The sequence below is a fragment of the Wasmannia auropunctata genome, unplaced genomic scaffold (assembly GCF_000956235.1).
Source record: "Wasmannia auropunctata unplaced genomic scaffold, wasmannia.A_1.0 LD335903.1, whole genome shotgun sequence".
In the NCBI taxonomy this organism is placed as follows: domain Eukaryota; kingdom Metazoa; phylum Arthropoda; class Insecta; order Hymenoptera; family Formicidae; genus Wasmannia; species Wasmannia auropunctata.
This window is the reverse complement of record NW_012026987.1, coordinates 283,974-307,724: the sequence shown is the minus strand read 5'-3', so window position 1 is coordinate 307,724 and position 23,751 is coordinate 283,974. Positions and strand designations below refer to the sequence as shown.

At 32.1% G+C, this 23,751-nt stretch overlaps 1 protein-coding gene across 13 annotated transcripts in view; it reads right to left on the bottom strand.

The window, feature by feature from the left end:
* Positions 1 to 23,751, bottom strand: part of LOC105455245 (potassium voltage-gated channel protein Shaker) — a 67,929-nt gene that overhangs the window by 14,809 nt on the left and 29,369 nt on the right. For 2 of the 13 annotated variants that reach the window (XM_011698428.1, XM_011698429.1), the window contains one exon: positions 22,956 to 23,259. The exons of the other annotated variants lie outside the window; for them this stretch is intronic. In XM_011698428.1, the coding sequence (XP_011696730.1) occupies positions 22,956 to 23,035 (80 nt within the window). In that variant the 5' untranslated portion in view covers positions 23,036 to 23,259. The remainder of the gene's footprint in view (positions 1 to 22,955; positions 23,260 to 23,751) is intronic. 13 annotated transcript variants of the gene reach the window in all.

Sequence of the window (23,751 nt, the reverse complement as noted above, 5' to 3'; positions counted from 1 at the left end):
TATATATATATATATATAGACACACGCACGCGCGCACGCATGCACGCGCACGCACACACACACACACGCGCGCACGCACGCACGCACGCAAGATGTTAAAAAAAACCATTCAACATTTATATTAAATAGTACATATACTCAGTAAAAAAACTTTAATGAAATAGATCGAAAGCTTAATCGTTTCTAATTGTAAGATATAAACATTTTTGTATGTTAATATCATGAATGACTTACTGATTTTTACGTGTTGTGTTGCATGCGAAATTTTTTTATTTATGCGTATTACTCTAATTAAGAAATGGCAGATATTTTTGTATGATTGGCTAATGGAAATGCTAATTGGAAATGCTTTATTTATGATGCTAACAAAAATGTTTATATCTCAGAAACGGTTGAGTTTTCGACCTATATTCACTAAGGTTTTTTTACTCAGTATAGCGTGTACTAGTTACTATATAATATATAAATGGTTTTTTTAACATCCTGTATATAAATTAGAGATTGTAGATTATATAAAATTGTCGATTGAAAGTTATACATTATAAATTAGATTAAAATTATAGAAATTCATCAAACTTTTTGTTGATTTTTAATACCATTTTATCATAAATATTGAATAGTTAGTCTGCACTACATTAGGCAAAGTATACTTTCGGTTTACCAGAAAGTGGTCCGCGGGCTGTCTTATTAATAGACTATCAGGTGAACGCGTAGTATACTAGGCTGCTAGACTTGATGTTCTAATGGCCAAATAAAAATAGAAATATACACGATGCATATCTAAATCTACATATATTCTATGTATTAAAATTTACTTATTAATCTCTATTGAAATTGGCGCGTACACCAAAAGTGTATCAAGCAATCCATGAGTGTGTGTCGATTTTTGAAATGATAGTCAAACAGATTGAAAATACGAGTACACGATTTGAGTAAATGTCGGAGCGACAATCGAGAATTACGTCGGTAGATTGCCAAGCGTATAATTAATTGTCGAAACAGTGGAATTTAATATTTTCAAAAATCTTTAAAAATAATAGTACGCATAAGAAGCAAAATAATATTGAGTTAAGTTGGCCTCTATCTATATTTTCAACTTTTAAATATATGAATAAAAATTTCCTCTTAAATTTCAATTAAATCACATAAATAAATAGAAAAGTATTATTAATATTATACATGATCACATATATGTAATCAGACAGCTAATTACGCGTAGATGTTTGAATGGCATATTTTGGAGATAAATAAAAAAATAACCTTCCTTCGAGAGCTCTAAAAATCACTTCGACCGAACAGTCTCATAAAGAAACTTTCATCTCATAAAAGTTTATTCGTCTGGATAAACACTCTTCTAGCGATTTTGCAACAGAAAATCATTATTTTGATGGTTTAACAAAATTATTTTTAGATCTGTATCAAGCTAAATTTTTACATACAAAGCAAAACAGTTTTTTCCTTGTAATAAATTTTTAATTATTAATTGTCGAAAATAATTTATGATTCACCTTAAAAAAAGCATGCTCACTTACGGTAATATTGAAAATATTGTACATACAGGTATGTCTATCTGATAAGCAAAAAAATATTATAATATTTAATAATATTAAATAAACAAAATATTAAGTTTTTGCCAAATTTTAATATTATTTCAAGAAAAGTCGACGAAATAAAGAATTGAAATTAAGCTGTGGAGCAATAGTACGACTGATAAGTTCTTTATTGCGGAATTATAATTGTTTTCAACTAGCTTGCCTGGTTTTGTAAAATATAATCGCGTGAGACATGAACAAATTTAAACGGAAGAACTTGATTCAGTTGAAGTTGTCGGAATATCTGTGTTTAGCGTTTTTAGGGCTGATCGTCGAATAGATGTATAAGATGTAAAAGTCGCCCACAGCTAGTTGGCATTACTTTACGAGTCGCCCAATTTAGAAGCGAGGATGCATCCAGTCGATATATCTGGCGGGGGTTACGTCGATTGGCGATTTATTTTGGGACGTCAATGGAAAGCCGATGCGACGAGGACAAACATCAATTTTGAAGTCCATGTACCCCCGGAGCGCGACGATAGAAATAGCGCAACGTAGTGGCGGAAATAGCCACTACGCGATCCTACGCGATAACTACCGATGGCACGTGCCGCTATGGAGAAGAATTTCACGTGCGACAATTGAACTCTCAACGTGTTCACGTTGAATATTTCACTATTCATGTATACAAAATTTTAGAAAATCGATTTTAGAAAAATGTAGCTCTTATCATAATTGCTCTAATGATATTAAATATTCATTACAGAAATAGCATAACATAATTATTGCTATCTATTAAAAGAGTAAAATGAAAAATAATTGTAATGTTTCTTTCTATAGAAAGCGCAGGAATGCAATAACACTGTGGAGCTTATTAATAACAGTATATTATTGTATATTTTATGCGCACGATGTTGTGTGCAATCATCTACAATACCAAGGAATTGAAACAGAACCCAGATTGTGATTCGAGAAAATTGACTTTCCGATATTATTCTCGATTAATGTAGCTAGCATACACGGCGTGCACTACATCATTTTGACATTTCGACAACCAAGCATAATGCGTAGGCTATTACGCGCATAAATTATTCCACTCACAATAATTGCGATAATATCGAGTCGCTATAAAATCGTAAAATGTCTATATGTACAAGTAATTTGATAAAAGAGACTTTTTTATAAATATATATTAAAATCTTCAATTTTCACATATTAAATAACAATAATAAATATTAAATTATGTATGTAATTTTTTTAGATTTATTCCTGTTATTCCTAATTTATTCCTATTATCTGATTCTTTCCATGGAATTCATTTATATTGGTGTAAAATGTTTTCCAAATTTCACTATTTTATTAATTTTTTTTTTAATTTAAATGTAATTTACCTATTTATTGTATTGATTAATGCCGAACATTAAAAAAGCTAATATATAATACTTATTAAAGATGGCCGATTTTTTTCAGAAAAGAAGTATAAATGACATTGGCCTCTAATTGGTGATGTGGAATCTAGTCTAGTAATTACCTTTTATGAAAAAAACTAATTTCACTTATTTAATACTATCTCAGTGTATCCCAAAAAAATAATAGATTGGATGAAAGGAAATTACAGATTATGCAAGTTGTTAGTGAGAAAAAAAGAATAAGTATCGATTCTTATGATTTGCGATTATCATGCAAACTAGAGAATATATATTTTTGAATATATAATCAATCAAAACATGATACAATTGTAATTTGTGAACACTTTTCATGAAACTTATCGGTATTTATAGTTTCTAATATATTTTCGGTAAAAAAGGTTTTAAAGAGAGCATATTTCTTAATCTGCAACTACTAAATTGTAATGTGGAAACGATAATTTGCATGTATCATCTAATAAAATACTATTTTCTGTCTTTTAAAAATCAAATCTGTCTTTTAAAATTTAATAAAATTATCTAATTCATATCTAGTATAGCTATTACCTTTAGCATCACAATTTCCTTCTCACCAAAAAACGACGAAATAGGAAACCTCAAATATTTATTGAGCTCTATCGCCTTTCACTTCCCTTTATCTGCAACACTTCGCTTACATGAAGCATCGCTCTTCCTATTTTTATGCAACCATTCATGTCTCGGCATAATCAAGCTGACCCATATTAAGAGAAGAGATCGACGACGAGAAAGACAAAAAGCTGACTGCGCACAAATCTTCAAGAAGAAAGTTGCGTAACCTAATCCTTAAAAAAAAAAGGGTAAAATCTAATTCGGAGTCTTAATATCCTGATATTTCTTCTTCAAATATAACATAATTATTTTCTTTTTGGAAACAAAACTTTTGTCTTATCAAAATATAAATATCATCCAGACAAAAATTTAAAAAATAAATTCACGTAAATAATATTCTTATATAAAATTATTAAACGTTGCTTTTATATTCATAGATTAAATTTTACAAATCGAAAACTATAGTCGTTTATCATCATTGGCAAAATAAATTAAATTATTTAAAAAATTTTTTAAAATTTATAATAAAATTAAGAAATATAAAAGTTAAAAAACGCACATTATATTAAAACTTACATACACCATAATCTTCTAATAATAAAAAAAATATTTTATATCGAAAATGCGTTTTATTTATTGGAATTTGTTAGATTTATATACTCGTCTCTAGTCGTTATCTCATAACTTTGTCATTAATTCAGAACTTTCTCAAGAAGCTACTCGTACTACTTTTCGCTTCTTAATGCGTCGTCCACATTTTTCTGCTGCATTGAGTGCTCCAACGAATAATAGAGGAGCCACTGCGGAGTGATGCGGCAGCCCTTAACGATCTTTATGAAGTTATATAAAACGAAGAGGTGCGAAAGAAGCAAATAGCAGGGAAGAAAATTGAAAAATTCGTTTGGTGCGATTGAAAGATACTGCATTATATTGTAATATTGCACATTTAGGTCAAATATAATACTGTAAATTTTCACAATAGATTTCTTGTATAATAATTTAATGATCAAAATTTTTATTGTTTCCTTAAACTAGAATGTTTAGTTTTTAGTCATATAACGGCGAGATCAAATTAATGAAATACTTTTATAACAAAATCCTATTATATAAACATGTATAATTATAAAAACATAAGATAAGATTTGAATACAATTTTAAATAAAAAACAATAGCGATATCATATTTCGTATTACATATAAACGATACTTTGAACAAGAATATTAACCCGATGCAAACGCATGAGTGCGAACGCCCTCATGTATGTATAATAATACGCACATGACGGACGCGGGATGTATTCACGTTATTCTTGCGTGCGTATACACGAGTTCAAGTATGTACGTCAAAAGAGTTGTACACGCATGTGACAAATAAATAGAGAATACAAATTTAGATATTCATCTAGATATATAGAATATATTGTACATTCTTTTTGTTTATTTCTTCAGAAGCTGTCGGCTCCGTAAATGCATATTTCCATCATTACACATGCGTATGTTAATTTTCTCGAATGAATATTTTGAGTATACATGTATTTGTATACTCATATTCGTTCATTGTATTAATTTAAATTCAACCGATTTTCTTTGCGACAATTACATGGAAAGATATTTCTGTTGTCCTAAACATGCTCTTTTAACAACTTGAAAGAATTCATTATCGCAGCAATGAATCGTGAAAGGAATCGTAGCTACGCATTCCACAGGAATCCTCGGCAAAAGAGGAATGCTTTGCTCTTGTCCTAAAGATAGCAGCTAGTCAGAAATGGGAATGTATTTTTAGCGGCGAGTTTAACACCTCGATATTTAACTACCTCACCTCTATTAACGTAAATACTCGATCATACGTACATATTATGTACATATTATGATTAAGCCTCATGTTTCCATTTACTTTTTTCTTCTGCTAAAGTTCCGTCGAAGTGCTAACATTCTATCGTACATGTTCAGTCATACATTTCTCCCGTGTTATATCAGAAATTAGAACCATCATATATAATTTATTTTTCGAAATAACAAATTGTTATGTTGTTTTTACTTTTACTCTTTTAAAATATCAAAATGCTTTTGCATTTTTTTATTTAAAATATTATAGATTTATACATAAAAAAGAATTTAAACCTAAATAATTATTTATAGAATAAAGTGCGCAGAGGAAAAAAGACAAAAACACGCAAGCGATTATAAGGCACGTAATTGTTCAGTTTATTAGCTCAGCTCATTGATTATTTGTTCGACTCTCTTCTGTTTTTTTTTTTTTTTTTTTTTTAAGAAAAATGTTGGGACTAAACGCAAAATGCGGAATAATTGTAGAAATCACATTGAGAACTATAAACAAAAATAAATGCAACGATCATCGAGAAAAATATTGCTGTTTTTTATCTTTTTCTTCCTCTTTTAAATATGTAGTTTACAATCGCAAATTACAAGTACATAAAATTTGAAAATGCAAAGTCTGTCATTAACAGAAAACAAGTTAAACGCAATGCGGCCGGAGATTAAATTTAATTGTTGTTTCGATATGATTGATGTTTAGATGTACATCGTTGTAAAATTACTAATAATTTATTTAATTCATGAGTGATTTTAATAAATTACTGACTTATTAGGAAAAAATATCATATGTTTTTAACGTTGCTTATTCTCGAAAGCTTTTATATTAAACTTTTATATTGTCACAATAAATGTCCTCCACAGTCAAGAAGATTCCATTATATTTAACTCTGTTTCATCAAATTCTTAAAAGATCTTTACAAATATTTTCTTCTATTTTCGATTTTATAATCAACTTAATAGCAACTTTATATTTTAGATAACATTAACATATTTACTTATAATTATTTTAATCCTAAAACTTGGACGTTTTGAATTTTAAAATATAAATTTTAAATTTCAATTAAAAATTATGCATGTATTTCAAATTCTTAAAATAATCAATAATATAATGCTCAGAGCGATGTCGATAAGAATAAGATAATGTTGATGATTACATATAAAATAATGTATACAAGAACGAAATGTTTCAGGGAAACATAAATGGTTTTCTTTATAGAAACAAAATTCCAAAAGAGATGATAAAAGTTCACATAAGAAAAAACTATAGTGAGTCAAGCGTGCCGCGAAATTCCAATGCTCGTTTTTGGTGCGTACTATAACTTTTATAAATCTACTTTATTGTTTGCATGCAAATCAACAATCACAATCCTAACGTCCAAGAATCTCAAATTAAAAAAAAATTTTAATATTATTAGATTTATAAATTTATGAATCTAAGAATGCATGAACCCTAGATTTTAATATCGCAAGCGTTTTATTAAAATTTATATTCTTATGAATCCCAAAACTTTGAGAGTCAAATATTTTGTAACTCAATAGTTTCTAAAACTTAACATAGCGCACTACGACAGCCGCTATTAGCGATAATTGGAAAGAGGATATTTTCATTTTTCATTATCTCTATACACATTTAAATGACCTGCTGTTTATCGTTACACCATAGTTTAGTCTTACGTCTGCTTGTATCACTGTGCAGCAGTGCAGCAGCTTTATCAAGATTTTAATTTCCACAGAAAGATTGTATGTATAATTTAGCATGTACAATCAATTCAAGAAACTAAACTTCTTTATAATTTACAACTGAAGAATTTCATAAATAATAGTTTATGCCGACTGACAAGAATATATCCAGCTATCATTATCGCTATGTATATTTAAATGATCTGTCATCTATCATCGACAGCACACATATTTATCACATTTTAGTCTTATGTCGATTTTCGCTACTGAATGCGGCCGCTCGGCTCGGCCTACCTCGTGTCGCCGTGTTCCTCCGCACCATTCCGGTGGGGGCGTAGGTCCTGCCTCGGTTTGAGGACAGGGGTCAGCCCCCATTTCTCGATGAACTCGATGCGGGAAATCTTGGCGCTTCGCGGCGGTTACGAGAGGGGGCGAGTCCCCCTCCCGAGCCCCATGCCACCGGAGAGCGGTGCACCCCCGCACAACACGCACCCTTCGATGGTCCCACCCCGCCACCCTCGCCGCCCTTCTCCACTCTTCTTTGTTCTTGCTCACACTGTCTCCCGCTCCTTCTTCTACACACACACTTCCTCGAGTCGTTCTCTCCTTCTCATTGCGTAACAATCCCTTTCTCTGAGTGAATCCCTCTGTCAATGAATATGTACTGTATACCACGAAGATATTATCCAATACGAGATCACCAAATTATCGAGATCACCAATGATCAGTTGTGATCAGGTAGTTAGCGGCGGCAGCGCAGAACCACACACACGACCAAAATGGCTGCTGCTCCTGCTGCTGACTCTGTATATTCTCTTCCCGGCTCTTCGACCCTTTTCTCTTGTTTCTTCTTATCACTCGTCCACTTTTCTTCTTTCTTTTTCCTCCTTCTCTCTCTTTTTCCCCTGATTACTCCGTATTTTGTCTCTCGCTTTTCCACTCTTCTAATTCTCCTTCGGGTCTCTTTCGTCTCGGTCTTTCCCACCCTTATCACGTCTTACGCCCTGCTCCGAAAGAAGACTCCAATGCGGTAGAACGCGTAGCGGAGCAAGGTGAAGGATGCTTTTCAGGACAATTAATGCTGATATTCACACTGATTTCACTGATTATCGTCGATCACTGACTGATTCAATTATGGAGACGAGACCAGCGAATCGACGTCCGTCCAACCCGCCTCAGATTAATCATCGTTAGGAGGGTAGCGTCTTCCTTGCGATGACGATGACGATGACGATGACAACGCCTTTCCGGAGCCTCACTTCACTGCACCTCGTAATCTCGTGAGCGATTGCACTCTCAGCACCGCCGCCAACGCCAACCGGAGTACCGGAGAGGCCGCGGCGGCTTCGTTCGCGCACGCACTCCTCCGCGAAACTGGCACTCGTGCGCGCTGGCACCACCGTCCGTCCGTCCGCCCGCGGCTCGGGCCACTCTTCCTCTCGCTCACGTCGTACGGCGCGGGCGCTCGTGCTCGTATCTCTACGGCCACCACGAGGAGTGACCGAGGGGAGGCCAGCTAACGTTCTCTTGGCTCCACCGCTCCACCTTTGCGGTACGCCGACGAGAGCTCGTCTGAAGACTCACCGTGCTGAGCTTCCTATCGGTTCCTCACCTCTCTCACTCTACCCCATGTATTCCTCTCGTTCTCTCTCTCTCTCTCTCTTCTTCCTCGCTATAGTTAAATAGAGGTGGTGGAGGTCGCCGGTGGTGGGAGCACGACGCATAGGGGAGTATCGCGAATCGAAGCAGAAGCGACTCGCTTCCGCCGTACCTTCTTCCTCGTCTCGCGCGCGCTTCGCTCACTAAAGCGGCCAGAAAGCTGCGCGCGTCCCTCTGCGCGAGGATGTCCTCTTCCTTTCACCACCCCACGTTCGGCTGGCTCTCTCTCTCTCTCTCTCTCTCTCTCTCTCTCTCTCTCTCTCGTGCAAACCCTTCTCTTTCTGTTCTATTCACCCTACCCAGAATTGCACATCCCTGTGTTCGACCATGCCTTGTCATACTACGCTACGCCATGCCACGCCACACTACACTGCACAGAATTGTATCTTCACCGCTGTCTCGTTTGTCCTGATCACAAAGTCTAGCGTACCACCGTAAGCGTGTATTTTCATGCATAGTTTTTGAGCTTCCGTTTAGGAATCCTTTAGTTTTTTTTTTTTACATGCTTCTTTTAAATGTCTTCAACTTTTTATTTCGTTGCACTATGGATTTTTTTTAATTATCCTTTAATTATTCTTCATTCTGACTTTTTATATTTTGTGAGTTAATATTTAAATTTTTCTTCATCTTCCCTCGATTACTATTAATTAAAAATACATGTTTCAAAATATCTTTTTTATGATTTGATCATTTATTATTATTAGAATTACGTATAAAACAAAATTTCTTAAAATAATTAAATATTTTTATAATGTATGCAAGAATTTAACTAATATGTTGCATCACTCAATAGTACACTTACAGTAGTATGTATATACGCTAACGTATTTTTTAAGAAATTTTTTTATAGAATAAAGTACAAATTATTTTATCAGAGATAAAATCTCTCTTATTTATAAGTTATCAAGTTATTTTTTATTTCATAAATTAATACTAAAATAAGTCGAAAAGAGCTGAATAACAATAGTATTTGGCTAATTAATTCTTAAACAATTACATTGCTATAATATATGTTTATCGTCTCACTGGATTAACAAAAACCAAGACCAAATGCATTAATAAATGATTAAATAGATAAATAAAATTTAGCATATATATTCTAATATCTTTAACATTTAACAAAAATATCATCTCGGTTTACTTCTGCAAATCATTTATATTCGAATGTATAGACAACATATTTTGGTTCACCTAACGATTTATCTAACTTCACTTCAAGAAAGCCTGAGATTTAACTATCAGACCGAAGAGATCAATGATTGTTGCGTAATCAAACTGGGATAGCGAGGTGCATCCCATCTCACTCAGTATGCTCTTGCAACCTACTCCTGCACCCTTGAGTTTCTTCTCCCTCCTCTGCGGATAAAGCAGACCGCTCGTAGTAGAGGATGAGAGAAGATTAACATGTTGCGAAAAAAGTGAGCAGTTTGCACGTGAAGGAGATAATGAAGAAAGAGATGGGACAGGAAGAGATGATGACAAATCGAAGACAAACGGGGTCCTCGTACCGGTGAATACGATATCGTTTCACTATCGTCGCCATCGTCGTCGTCGATGACCAACAACAACGATAATATATAAGTTTTCATGTCTATCCAACGTATAACCATGCGTATAACCATACGTATAACCATACTAATGCCCAAGAATACAATGAAGATGCACTGCACATCATTTATGTATGCATTTTTTTTAGGAATGCAGATCACAAGAGAAAAAGCAATTTAAGAATTACTAGATATTGTAAATTTCGGATATAATCACATGAATTCTAAATACATATAATGCATATTGTTATTGCTCGAAAAAGAAAAGTAATTGCAAAAAGAAAACAATTTGTAGCATTGTATGTTATGTTTCATCATGATGTGATAAATGTTCAATGATTAATATCTATCAATATATTAACAACTCTAGCCAAATTTGACATAGGAAATTGTATGAATAAACTGTGATGACTTTACGGATAGATTATGCAATATCAATTATCAATGATGTATCAGTTCAATTAAACGAATCCAGAAAAAATTTTACAAATAAAATTAAAAATAATGTGTACATCATTTAAGTACACTATTTTAAATTAATTAAAAAAAAGAATATCAATTCATAAATTAAAAATCAAGCTTCTAATTTTTCAATGTAGATTTATAATTTATTTATATTCATATAAATCATATACTAATCATATACTAGCTGAGGACTAAAATTTACTGTGTCCCTTATCAAATCAAGAATTCGTCGTTTCATTTCTCAGCGCATTGCAAATTTAGTAAATGCTGACGTTTGTCGAGTTGCCCCGTCCAACTCCACGATTTGGCGCATCTCCTTTCGTGACTCATACCAGCTAGCGAGCAACGAAGCGACCTACATACATTGACTAACATACCATTTCGCATAGACGAAAGCCTCGTGAAAGTTTCCTTCCACACAGAATTCCCGGAGTGAAAGAAAATAATAGTCGCATGTGGCAGTTGCAGCGTAACAACATTGATCTTCCTACCCTCTTGTTTTCTACTCTCTTTCTCTCTCCCCCTCCCCGTTTCTCCTCTGTCTCTCCATTTCGCTTTCCCTCTCTTTCTCCTCATATCCCTTTTCCTCTCATCATACTTCTTTCTATTCTTCTTTTTTGCTTTTCCCAAAAAGTAGAAAACAAAAAGTGAAAAAGGAAAAATAGAATAAAAATATATCAAGAATTAAATTATTCCACACAATAAAAAAATCAGATTATATAGCCGATGTTTAATATCTCTTTCCCGCCTAGTATTCTCTAATTGTAAATTGTCTTGTACTATAATCTTCGTTGTTTCTACGCAAATGTGTAATTTTATCTTTCTAGTTCTATAGTAATGATATTCTATTTTTACTATATTCTCTTTGAAACTACATATTTTCCTGGTGTGTATTCACATTCTTCAGTCTGATTTATTTTCTTTATTAATATCTTTTGTTCTTTTTCTCTCTGCTCACATGTTTCATTCTCAACACATTTCAACTTTTCTCTTTTTATCATCCATTTTTTGTCAATAACATGTTAAAATCAATAATAAACCTTGTTTCCTTGTGCCTTTTTCTTTTCTTATTTGTGTTAATTATGCAATTTCAGTTATATAAGACTTTTCCTTTCCTTTATCGTATGCTCTCTTTCTTACACTATCTTCTTTTCTCAATTTTCTCATCTACATCTCATTTCTCTATTTGTTCTCTCTCTGTTTTGCCGGATCTCTTCTCATTGCACTAACCGCACGCAATCAATACATCCCCTTCCATATCTCGTACCCCCTACTTTGAGTCTCCATTCCAACCACTACCCTTGATTCTAACCACCCACCACAACGCTACTACCCTTATCATATCCACTTCCTCTCTCTTTCATTCTATCTTTTTTGGTTCTTAGCGTACTTTTAGCATGTGTATCAGCACTAATTTATCATTAATATATGAAAAATTGAGAAAAACTGACAATGAGATAAACTAAAATAAACTAAGCTCATTCTCTTCTTTTCTATCTCTTTATCTCTTTTATGTTTTTGCTGTTTTCTTTCGCATCTATAATTCCTTTCCTTCGAAATTTTCAAACCTTCCTAATTTTCAATATTTCTTTTCTTTATTCATTTTCTCAATCATTTTTCATCATGATAGAATTATTGGATTCACTAAAAATCTCAGCCGTAAAGTCGAGGTTAATATATATTTACCACGAATACATGTCAGATTATAAATACAGCCATACCACTTGTGCAGTAGTATTACCGTTCTATTTACTACACTCAAATGTCTTGTCAAACAATAGTAGTACTAGCAATTCATTGCCAGTAGCAGTCGAGTAAGATAAATATAATTCATTTGTCAAAATGATTAATAAACTATCACATGTCTCTAGTTTCATAAAATATTCAATTTGTGCTTTACAATGAAAATCGGGTTCGCAATTATTATATGAACGGAAATCACATTCAAAGGAAAAAGTACCGCCGCGCGGTACTTATCACGAATGAACTTTTTTGAAGAGTTTTCTTGCGTGCATCGTGGCAATTTATAGGTTCTATACTAAGCAAGCTAGGACCGTTTCAAACTAAAAACATAGTGAAATGAACAAAGCCATGACGTGATGTTCAGTTCTTAAAACTGGCAAGACTATAATAATTTACGATATTCCGAAAAAGGAATATGCTACATACATCTTAACAATATTTAATAATTACACTAACTTCTCCTTATGTTATATGCGTTAAATTCCGCTAGAATCAACACATTATATCCAATGCAAATCAAAATGATTGAATTATAATATCAAGAAGTTAATTTAATAAATTCCTAACTAACTATATATATATATATATATATATATATATATATATTGTTTTATTCCTAAATGATAATAAAAGTTACTACACGTACCTATAATTGAATGATCCATTGGAAACAAGTGATTTAAACTTTTTTTACTCAATCAGACATTGTTAGTTATGAAACGGGAAAAGGAAGAAAAGAGACAACGGGAAATTCTTTGTGAGAAACATCAACGTCAACATTGAATAAAAAGCAGTAAATCTATTTGAGAGTAACGAGAGACTATAGAAATTAATTTTCCTTCCCGTTTGCGCAAAGGAAAATTAAATAAAAGGAAAGGCGCACTCTTCTTTCTTTTTTTTTCTCTACTTTTGTTTTCAATTTTGTTTGTGATTAACAAAACCATTATCAAAGATTATATATGACTCACAATGTAAAAAAGCAATAAAAATTCTTCGACAGAACTAAGAAAATTAACTAAATTAAACACGTGCATGTAATTATTTCATTATTATTAATGATAATTAGGATAATAAAGAATACTGTGTTTTTGTATCAATCTCAATTGATACAAAACAAAAACAGCGATGTTAAAACACTTCATAAATATTTTTGAAGAGCTGTAGTAAGTAATTCTTGTCATATGTTTGCGAAATTTATTGTTCATTTATTTTAGAATTCTAAGAAATTTTTGTTATGAGGTATTTAGCAAGTACGTCATTAGGTATTGTATCTATTTATTATAACATATTAATTTATATGTTTAATTAGTTTTTCCAAACATCTGTTGTTTATTTAAACAATTAATTTGTATGAAATTATGCACATTTTAATATAATTTGTTTTTTTTAATTTATTATTAAATTTTGCGTGCATAATATTGTGCATATTTACAATTAAATATTTTTTTCCTACGTTCAATAATAGTTACGCCATAAATTGAATTGCGCTATTATTCATACTGAAAACCCACTTTAGACAATCTATAATTTACGTCAGATTTTAGAATAGAAATATGACGCATTTCTATTTATAATATTTTACGCTACGATGTACATGTACGGCATGATAAACTTTTTTTTTATTAAATGAATACATTGGAATTAAATATTTTGCCTTAAACAAATATTTATTTCGTTTAAGAAAACGTTTTATTTTATTAAAAGTGTTATTACTCAAAAGAAAGACATTATTATTTTTAAGAACAAATATTAATGGAATATTTTAAAATAAGAAAATATATAAAAATAATAAATTATTTATTACAATAATAAAGAGAAACTGTTTTTTTAAAATAAGCAATCGAAAACAAAACAGTTATTTAATACTTTCAATAATTCGATACATTTCGAATTATTAAGAAAAGTGTAATTGATATCTTAAATTTAAACCAAAAAATAAATTTATAAAATTATGTATCTACATAAGTAACTCATCCGCAAGTAGTACACGGATAGATAGACGCGACAGAATTCTGTTTTTCTTGTAAGTAAAAATTAAATTTTGAGAATGTCCGAAACATTGCAGCAGCGACAGTTAACTTTTTTGCTTTATTTTGTTAATCCACATGAAAACATTAACTTTAACTTTAAAATGTATTTTGATTCACGATATGATTTCTTGTTTCTTGTGAGATATAACAATTTGAATATAATTGTTTTTCTCATGTAATACTCTCCAACAAATTTTAATTTTTTTTTTTTTTTTCATCACGAGTGTGAATAATCATTTTTAACGTATTTTTCCCTGTTGAACACGAATCCGTTAGCAAAAGTTGACTGTCATGTTACAATTTTGAGAAAAATGCATTAAAGGGGCCAAAAATGCCATTTTCACATTTTTCTCAAAATATATTTCATATTTCTAATTTTTTAATTTTTTGTATTATGTGGCACATAAAATTATAAATGTAATATTATGCTAAATTAAAAAAAGATTATTTAATATTAGCTTAAACAAAATTGGAATATGCAATTGGAATTTTATTCACGTTTCATATAGTTTTGAAAACGTCTGGAAGGTATACATATTAAATATAGTTATAAATGTATTTTTCTTACTCTGCGTTTTTCATAATCGGAGATTGTATCACTTTAGCACTAATTGTGAGATTCATCTCCCACAAAAAAAATGGGAAACAATTAATTCTGATTGAATTTAATAAACGTTTATTTTCACTTTAACTGCAATAGTTTATTATTTCAGTTAATTGACGGACCGAGTGAACTGGATAACCAGGCTAACTGACTCTTTTCTGCATTTTTCCTGCCATATATATTCCTCTCCCCGGGCTTTAATTGTCATTTCGTCACTAGGTTGATCAGAGTTCTCGCTATTAATATAAGTGTTAAGTTGCTGCAATCGGATTTTTCATATTAGCCGCGCAACTAGACTTGCATTAAGGTCCTATCGCATAGAAAAACATAAATAGTAAAGTGTTAGAAATAGCAGAATCAAATATATTGATTTATGTTGATTTGCTTACTGCTTACATATTACCTTACGTTCGCAACTGAGATTGGTCGATTCGCTTACTGTTTATATCTTATTGCTTAGGTTTTTTTCTGTGTGCCATGGCCCTTACATTCTTGTCTTACGCTCTGTTTATCATAGTTGTGCTTATTTATATGCTTGCAAATTTTTATTATTATAATTAAATCGGTCTTGCATGTTTTGAAATTACGAAATTTCTCAATACTAAATAAATCAGCTCATGACGTCCCTCTCAACTTGGAAAAAGAAAACGAAGATGTAGAGTTTTCTTTATAATTTAAAGTTAATTTATAAATTTGATTTTCCAAATTAAATTTATAATCATTTCTTATCTTCTAATATAACATTGTATCATTTCTATTGTTACATGCTATTGCTATAGTGTAGACAGCCAACATTACCGAGATTTCTATTCCAAAAGTTATAATGGGACTATATGCTGATAAATGGGAGACTGCTATGGTAAAAGAATTTAAGAATGTTCTTAATAATAATAAAAATACATGGACTTTTGTAGATTGCGCAAATAGAAAAGTGGTTGGTTGCCATATTGTTTTAACCAATAAGAAATGGAGAAAAAGAGCGAGAGAGGGGGAGGGAGAGAGAGAGAGAGAGAGAGAGAGAGGAGAGAGAGGGGAGAAAGGGAGAGAGTAATCCTTTGTAACGCACCGGTAAAATTTGCGGTCGAAAGTTAAGATACATCGAATATCTGCGTATTTGGGCTACCGAAACATGATCCACAATGCAACGTGAAATTAAACCAACATTGTATAGATTGCCGCCTCATCCCAAAAATAGTTAAATAAGTTAAATTTTTTTATATTGAGATAATTCCTATTATTAAGCCATAAACAAACTGCGATAAATTAAATCACGCTAATGTAATTTTACAAAATTAAAATACATTAATATCACTTATCTGATTCATAAAGATACATTTATCTCTCTTTAAAACTCAATACGATAAACGTGGAAAATCAATTATCCTAACTGTCCTTTTGTTTAAAATCTAATTCTGTTTAATATAAAAGTATCATGTTTAAACAAATATCCTGGTAAATCACTCTGTCTTTAGAAACGGAGCAATAAACTCACGCCAGACAAAGATTCACTATTAAGGACCGCTCATGTTAAGACAATGGAGAAAGACGTGTATCAATGGATGCACTCTACGATTGATCTCAATAAGAGGTCTTCTATAGCGACAAAGATGTAAGAGAGAGCTATATTCTGAGCAACAGGAGGTTAAACGAGCCGAGATAATACAAACAATTATGACTCTGTGCGATAATACATTTTGATATTATGATCATTATAATATAGCTTCAATAAAATAATGCTTCATTACAATTTATTTACAATAAATCAAATTCTTTTTCTATTTACTCTTCCCACTACCTTATTATATTCTACATTACGTATTATAATTTACAATCCTTAGGTATGTTTTATGTATTATTTTAATATACATCCCGAATTCTAAAACTAATTCAAATTTTTTTCGCGCAACATGCTAGTGACTGTAACAGTTCGTTAACGGCGACCCTAGATCAGGGTCATTCTGGACGTTTCATTGATGCCGTGCGGCGTATTCACATGGTAACTAAAGTTAACCGTTCCCATCGAGACCGTGAGAAGTAGAGAAGCTGACCTAGATAACTGTGCCTGCGACCTGGTTTGTCCCATCTTTGCCGAAGCTCGTGAATGGATTCGACATGACGCACATACCACTTTATGGACTCTCTCCCTCTTCTCCTCTCTACTCTCCCTCTCCCTTCCTTCAAGCCGCCATCCCTCCCAATTTCTCTCTCCTCGCTTCTCTCTGTCTCGCACGCATACACGTGTTCCTAGTTCTCTTCCCTCAATCCATAACGTTATTTCCTTATGTAACGATAGAAAGATCCACGTAAGAGACCTTCCCCGACATAACTGCCGCCGCTATTTCCCAGTGTCATCATCGATTCACGTTCCCCAGCAATCATGTGTATGCCCACACTATAACTTGTTATAATAATATAAATTATGTTGATGTTCTATCGGTGTCACTCATTGATCGCAAGTTAATAAATAAAATTAACCCCTAAAAGAAGTTTGTTTATAAAAGACTAAATAAAAATCATTTTAAATTGATAAACTCACGGCATACGTTATATATACGTTACATCATTTTGCTCGAATTTAGTACTTAATTATGTTGAAATTTTCTATCCGCTTAACTAATTACGCTTTTTTACTTTTTTTTATCATTCTTACAGTTAAAAAATTCTCTTCATGTTATTGTTAATATAACTCTCAGGAGTTTACATCTACATACATTAAATACATACCTTTAAATCATTATAAGTAGATATTTAAAGAACAATAAATCCTGAGATATAAGTGTTAATAAAACATTAATAAAAATAGAAGTAAAGGCTATCTTTCTATATTATTATAAAAAAAGAAAAAATAGAAAAGATAAAATTCATGAAATTAAATGGCACGGGTTTTGTAACTTGACGGGTTTTATAATTTAGGTATTGCAAACGCGACCGCATTTCGCATCCAGTAGTAGATGACGTCATTGACATATCGTGCTAACTGGCACGTGTCGAATTACTGACCATTCTCGTAGTGAAGAATTGCTCTTCTTTTGAGAAGAATACGGAGTTAAATGTGAATTTATTAGATAACATATGTGTGTGTGCGTGTGTGTGTGTGTGTGTGTGTCTTCTTTAGAAAAGTAAGCTTTTACTGCTTCAAATTTCAAGTACTACACGAAAAAAACTTTTTTTTAAACAAAATATGACTTTCTTTTAAACGTTTTTGTTAAATTACAGAATTATGGCAATTATTTTAAATAATCGCGTAGATAAATCTTTGTAGATAAAGTTGCAATCTAATTATGACAGATGATTCTATTCGTACGCATAAACCATCATTCTCGTCTCATTTTCTTGCAATAACTAATCAAATCGCTTGTTAATAATGCCGTACGAATGTTCTTATATTCACAGATATTCGCCACGGAGAGCAAATATTTGCATTGCACACATGCGTTTATATGTATAATAATTGATTTTGCGAAAAATTTTAAGAAAAAATTTCAATTAAAATGAACATTATTATAAAACAATTTATAAAAAATCGGAACATTGTATAAAATATTAAACTATCCTCATTTAGCCTAACTTACGTATACCTCATTTAGTGCTAAATGTGCAGATTATATAACAATAAAAACATGTGAGAAGCGTGAGAACAGTATAATATGCAGAGAATCAAGTTTAGTAAATTCGTAGAAACTCTATGTTTTACACATATTAATTGTTATCTCTAATTTTTATAAGATTAAAGAAATAAGAATTTATTGCGCGATTAAAGAAATAAGAATTTATTTAAAATTATCTCCGTTACTTAATATGTTCCATTACGTTAAAAGATTATTGTATTGCTTCGATTTCAAAATGGCATATATTTTTCAAAATTTTATAAACAAGTGTTTTAAAATAATGCTTCGAGACAAGAAACTCTCGATGTATGTTTTTTTAATATTAAAATTATGATCTTTTAAAGCTGTTTTATTTATTTTTTTTTTTTCGATATCGAGTTACATTCAAAAATTTCGCATTAGTCCCGCAATTCGATCGATAGGTTGACGCGAAGGTCTCGATGGCAGTAAATAAGAAGGGATGACAACGATGTAAACAAAAGGCGCATACTCCGCGAACTTTTTCAGATCGCCCCATTAAGGGTGACTTTATTCACCATTTTACCGCGAGATGGCGACAACTACTGGTCAATTTTCGCTGCCCTTATCGACTTTACTGCACCAAGTCATCCTGTATCACACGTTATAGTAGGTAGATTGTAAAGTTGTTTCGGTCATAAAACATTCGAAAAAATCGATCGATTCGAGATTAATTCTCGAATCACGCTTGATGAAAGTGAAATCTATAAAAAACCTACTGCAAAGTTTATCTTAAAGCGTATTAAATCCACAAAGCATGTAAAAAAAAATCTGAAACTATTATACAAAAGTTTTCTGACTTTTATGGATATTAAAAATAGTTTACAGATTTCAATTACTTCATTTATTCTTTTGACGCATATTTTATTTCATCTAATTCCGATGTCGAATAAAGATAAATATTGAAATCAGACGAAATCAGACGTTAGCGAAATCGGGCGCTGATGTCCGCGATTTCCGGCGAATTTGCCGAGCATACTTCAACCGGATATTACCAGGAAGTTGAAGCGTGCTACGTAAATATGAGTCTGACGAGTGTACAAACAAGCGAGCGTTATTTTTTCGAAACGCGTAGAACTAAAGAGAAAAGTGATATAAAGCGTATTCCGTTATCTTAGTTATAATTGGAGGCATATAGAAACTATAACATCATATATAAATTTGTTTTATAAAATAATTGAATCTGTTGCAAATTTACATTTTACTCATTTTGATATATTTTATTGAAATTAGAACTAACAAATTCACTTTGGTTAGTTAAACTACAGTTTCACTAATATTTCACTAATATTGTGAAATTTTGACACATTCTTGATTAATCGAGATATAGACAATTATGGCTTTTCTAACAAACTTTGCAAAATGCGAAAAAAATATTCCTTATTTTTCTTCGTTTAATTGAAAAAAATAATATTGTTACGCGTAATCCGATTGAAAACACCTTTCGTAATATCGCGATAAATAAGAAATTATGCAAAACAGATTTGTGAGTGATCCCAGCAAACACAGATTATATAACAGCAATATTGTATAATGTGTACAATATAGGTGGAATATTACAATGTTGCTGAAACATTGCTGCAGTTATAATCTGTATTTGCTGAGATATAATTTTATTCATGATTATTATTTAAAGTGTTTCCCATAAACGGTTAAGCTAGAACTTTGAATAATAATTATCAATTCTAAAAAAATAGGATATATTTTATTTTTGTAATGCTTTGTGCACGAAGATGCATTCGGGGATTAACGCAGTAACACGTGACATGAAATTGTTACAGGAAGGCAAGAGGTGGAAATAGACAGGCAAGAGTAGAAAACGATGTGCATGCAGACATGGAAAATAACGTCGCGAATAACTGTGCCTCGACACGGATCGATGAATATTCCAGTCACATGGGAGAAAACTGTAAGTAATTTGTGTATTTGTCTTGCGAACGGTATCAATAAAACATTCCAAACAAGTAACTACATTTAAAAAAAAGGAGCCTTAGAAAAAAGCCTTCATCGTGACATGAAACTGAAAAGTTATAAGTTCAAAGATTAAAAAGATTTGGAAAACTCATTATTTGAAAGACACGCCGCTCAAGTCACATGCATTCAAGAACGCGATTACAAATGTTTATTTATAGATGTGGAGCAAATCAAAGAAACGATCAAGAAATGACAATTATTAATAAGTACTTTTTCTCTCTTTAAAATCAACATTCCTTCCATTAATTTCCTCTAAAAATAACTGCCACATATTGAAATATTGTAACGTTGCTTAGAATATAGCAGTGTGAGGCAATTTATATTTTTCGAATGACAAATTTTCGTCACGGCTGCACGTGCATTTGGCAGCGTATCCATCTATTTTTTAATCGACCTCGATCGTTCCTTCACAGCTTTTCTCTTCTATTCTCTTTTTTTCAACAACAGTGAGAATCTTGGGAGACAGAAAATAAGCAGAGGCGATATCAAAAGTTTCTAGATAGCGTGTCAAGCGCTATTACTAACTTAATTTGCTAATTATTATTCGTCTTATTATCTCCCTTAGCTTCGGCTTTTCTATAGGATTACTCGCGAGAATAAGGTACTATACGAAAAAGAAAGGTAATCGAAATATTTTCGATAATATACTGATAGTAGTGAAAAATCCGCAAATAAGTCAGGAATTAGAGAAGAGAAGTCACTTTCTGTTTTATTTCAAAGATGAAAAAGTCAGATTCAAGGATGTTTATTGACAACTGTATCGATAGGATTGAAAAGGAAAATAAAAATTACGAGTAACTTTTAAGTAATTGTCGCGCACAATTATTTTTTAATTAAGCATTATGTTAATATCTGCGGTTTAATATACAACATTGTATGGATAACTTATACCACCGCAATGAATATACGCTTATGTCTCGCATGTGTCCGAAGGTCGCTCAATTTGATATCGGAAATCGATTATCTAACCGATGGGACAATTGCTGTAATCTCGTGTACGTAGAGATATTAATTCGTTATTTTCTTCCTTCTTTCTTCGCCTTTCTTTTTGCCGGAATACGATTAAGATTTATAACACCTTTATTTGTGAATATCACAATTGTCGTATATGTATACAAATATGGCTGATTGTGAGCTATTACGTGCAGTTTATTTTGAGTTAATACGAATTCATTATAATATTAAATGATCGCTTATGCTGCGTTTCAGTCAAGTGTCATTTTATTCTTATATTCATAGCTAAGAATTGTTTCACTTATCTTCAAGGAATTATGTCTGTCTAAGTAGAATACCCACCACTTCCGCTACATTTAAGTTTATTCGCGTCGTGCGTCGATTTAATTATCGCCAAGAATATCGGTCCAAACTCACTGCAGTACGATAAATTCTCGTCTTTTTCTTTTTCGAAAACAAGAAACGTAACCTTTATAAATTCAGTACTTTGATACACTTTGGCAATGCTATGTTATGAGAATTAATGAATTATGAATAATTAATTACTTTCTATATTACATGTCACGTTTCCAAAGTAACAATAATTTCGATTTTTTTTTGTTAGAAATTTTAAATAAAATACTAACAGACTATTGCTTTCATGTTCCTTAAATGTTTTGAATATTATCTCGAAAATATTAAATAATAAAATTTCAAATGTTATAAATGCAGAATATAGTTATAGATGGTAAATGTCCACACATGTTGACTTCTCCTATACTTTCTGAGTTTTTCAGTAAAGTACGAAGCAAGAACTGTGTGCGAGATATGAGTTTCATATATTTATAACGGCGGCTATATTTGTTACGGTCTTTAAGGTAAAGCGCGTAAATGACGTCCGCACGGTGCAACAACGGTAGAAGTTTTCTTCCCGGCGCGAGATGAATTCTTAAACGCGGTATCCGCTGTTCCACGTTGACGTAGTTGAGGTGAGGGTGCGCCAAAGGGGTGTCTATATTTATAGCTCCCTGTTCGGATACGCCCATACAAGTTAACCCTTACAATCCCTATAAGCTTCTATTTATTGAAAGAAAACTCTTCATTTCCCTCATCTATATTCGAAATACTTGAAATAAGTCTGAATTTTTTCAGGCAACTTTTAACGGATCAATTTTAGTGTATTAGAGTTACGTCCTCTAATTAGTAAAACAAATTTACTATAATGACATAAAAATATATTATAGTAAGAAAGAAAAACAAAAACTGAATATTAAATTTGATCGATAGTTACTTCCTTTGTAATTATTGTCGTGCCTTTCCTAAAACTCACATTTGGTCACGTTGTCGATGATCGGAATGTCTGATGTGTCGATCTTCTGAAATGCCATAAATGCCAGCTACCGCGGCCATATCTTAATCTCCACGTGTGCTGGCAATGTAGAGAGCCTTATCAGGCTCATAATCTTCCTGTTGGACGCCTCTACGAGCGCCGATTCCCATCCAGTATCATCATGCACTGAACGCCTTCGTCGTGTGGATGTCTTTATTTCTAGGACGGATAAACGAGCACTCGCTCGTGATGTGACGAACGATATACGCGCTTTCATAAACGGAGACGCAAGTCCACCTTCTTTCTAATTTAAATTCTAAACTTTAGATTCGCGTTAATAGAGCTTATGTCAAGCAAAATTTTAATATAAGAATTCTCAAATCAAGATTGCGACAAAATGTTATTCCTTTTTTTTTTTTATAGAATCCACCAGCAATTTTTTTAAATAGATTTCTTTATTGATTAATCTAAATTTAGGAAATTAAAACAGGTCTAAAAATGTGCACAGAATCAAAATTGCATTGTTATTGTTTATTAATTCGTTCGGTCGTAATAGCGTAGTGACGTATCGGCAACATTAGGTCGATCTACATTTGTCAAGGTCGTTTTATTGCTAAACATAATTTTAATTGTAAGTATCGAAGGTTTTCTGTACAAAGTTTCTGTCCTGCTTTGGACTATAGCAGCGAAAATAGCGAAAATAGAGAATGTAAAGAAGCGCGCAACAAAAATTGGATTGAAGATTCTTAAATATTGTTTCATTGTCAGATGTTTATAGAACAAATGGACAGTTTCA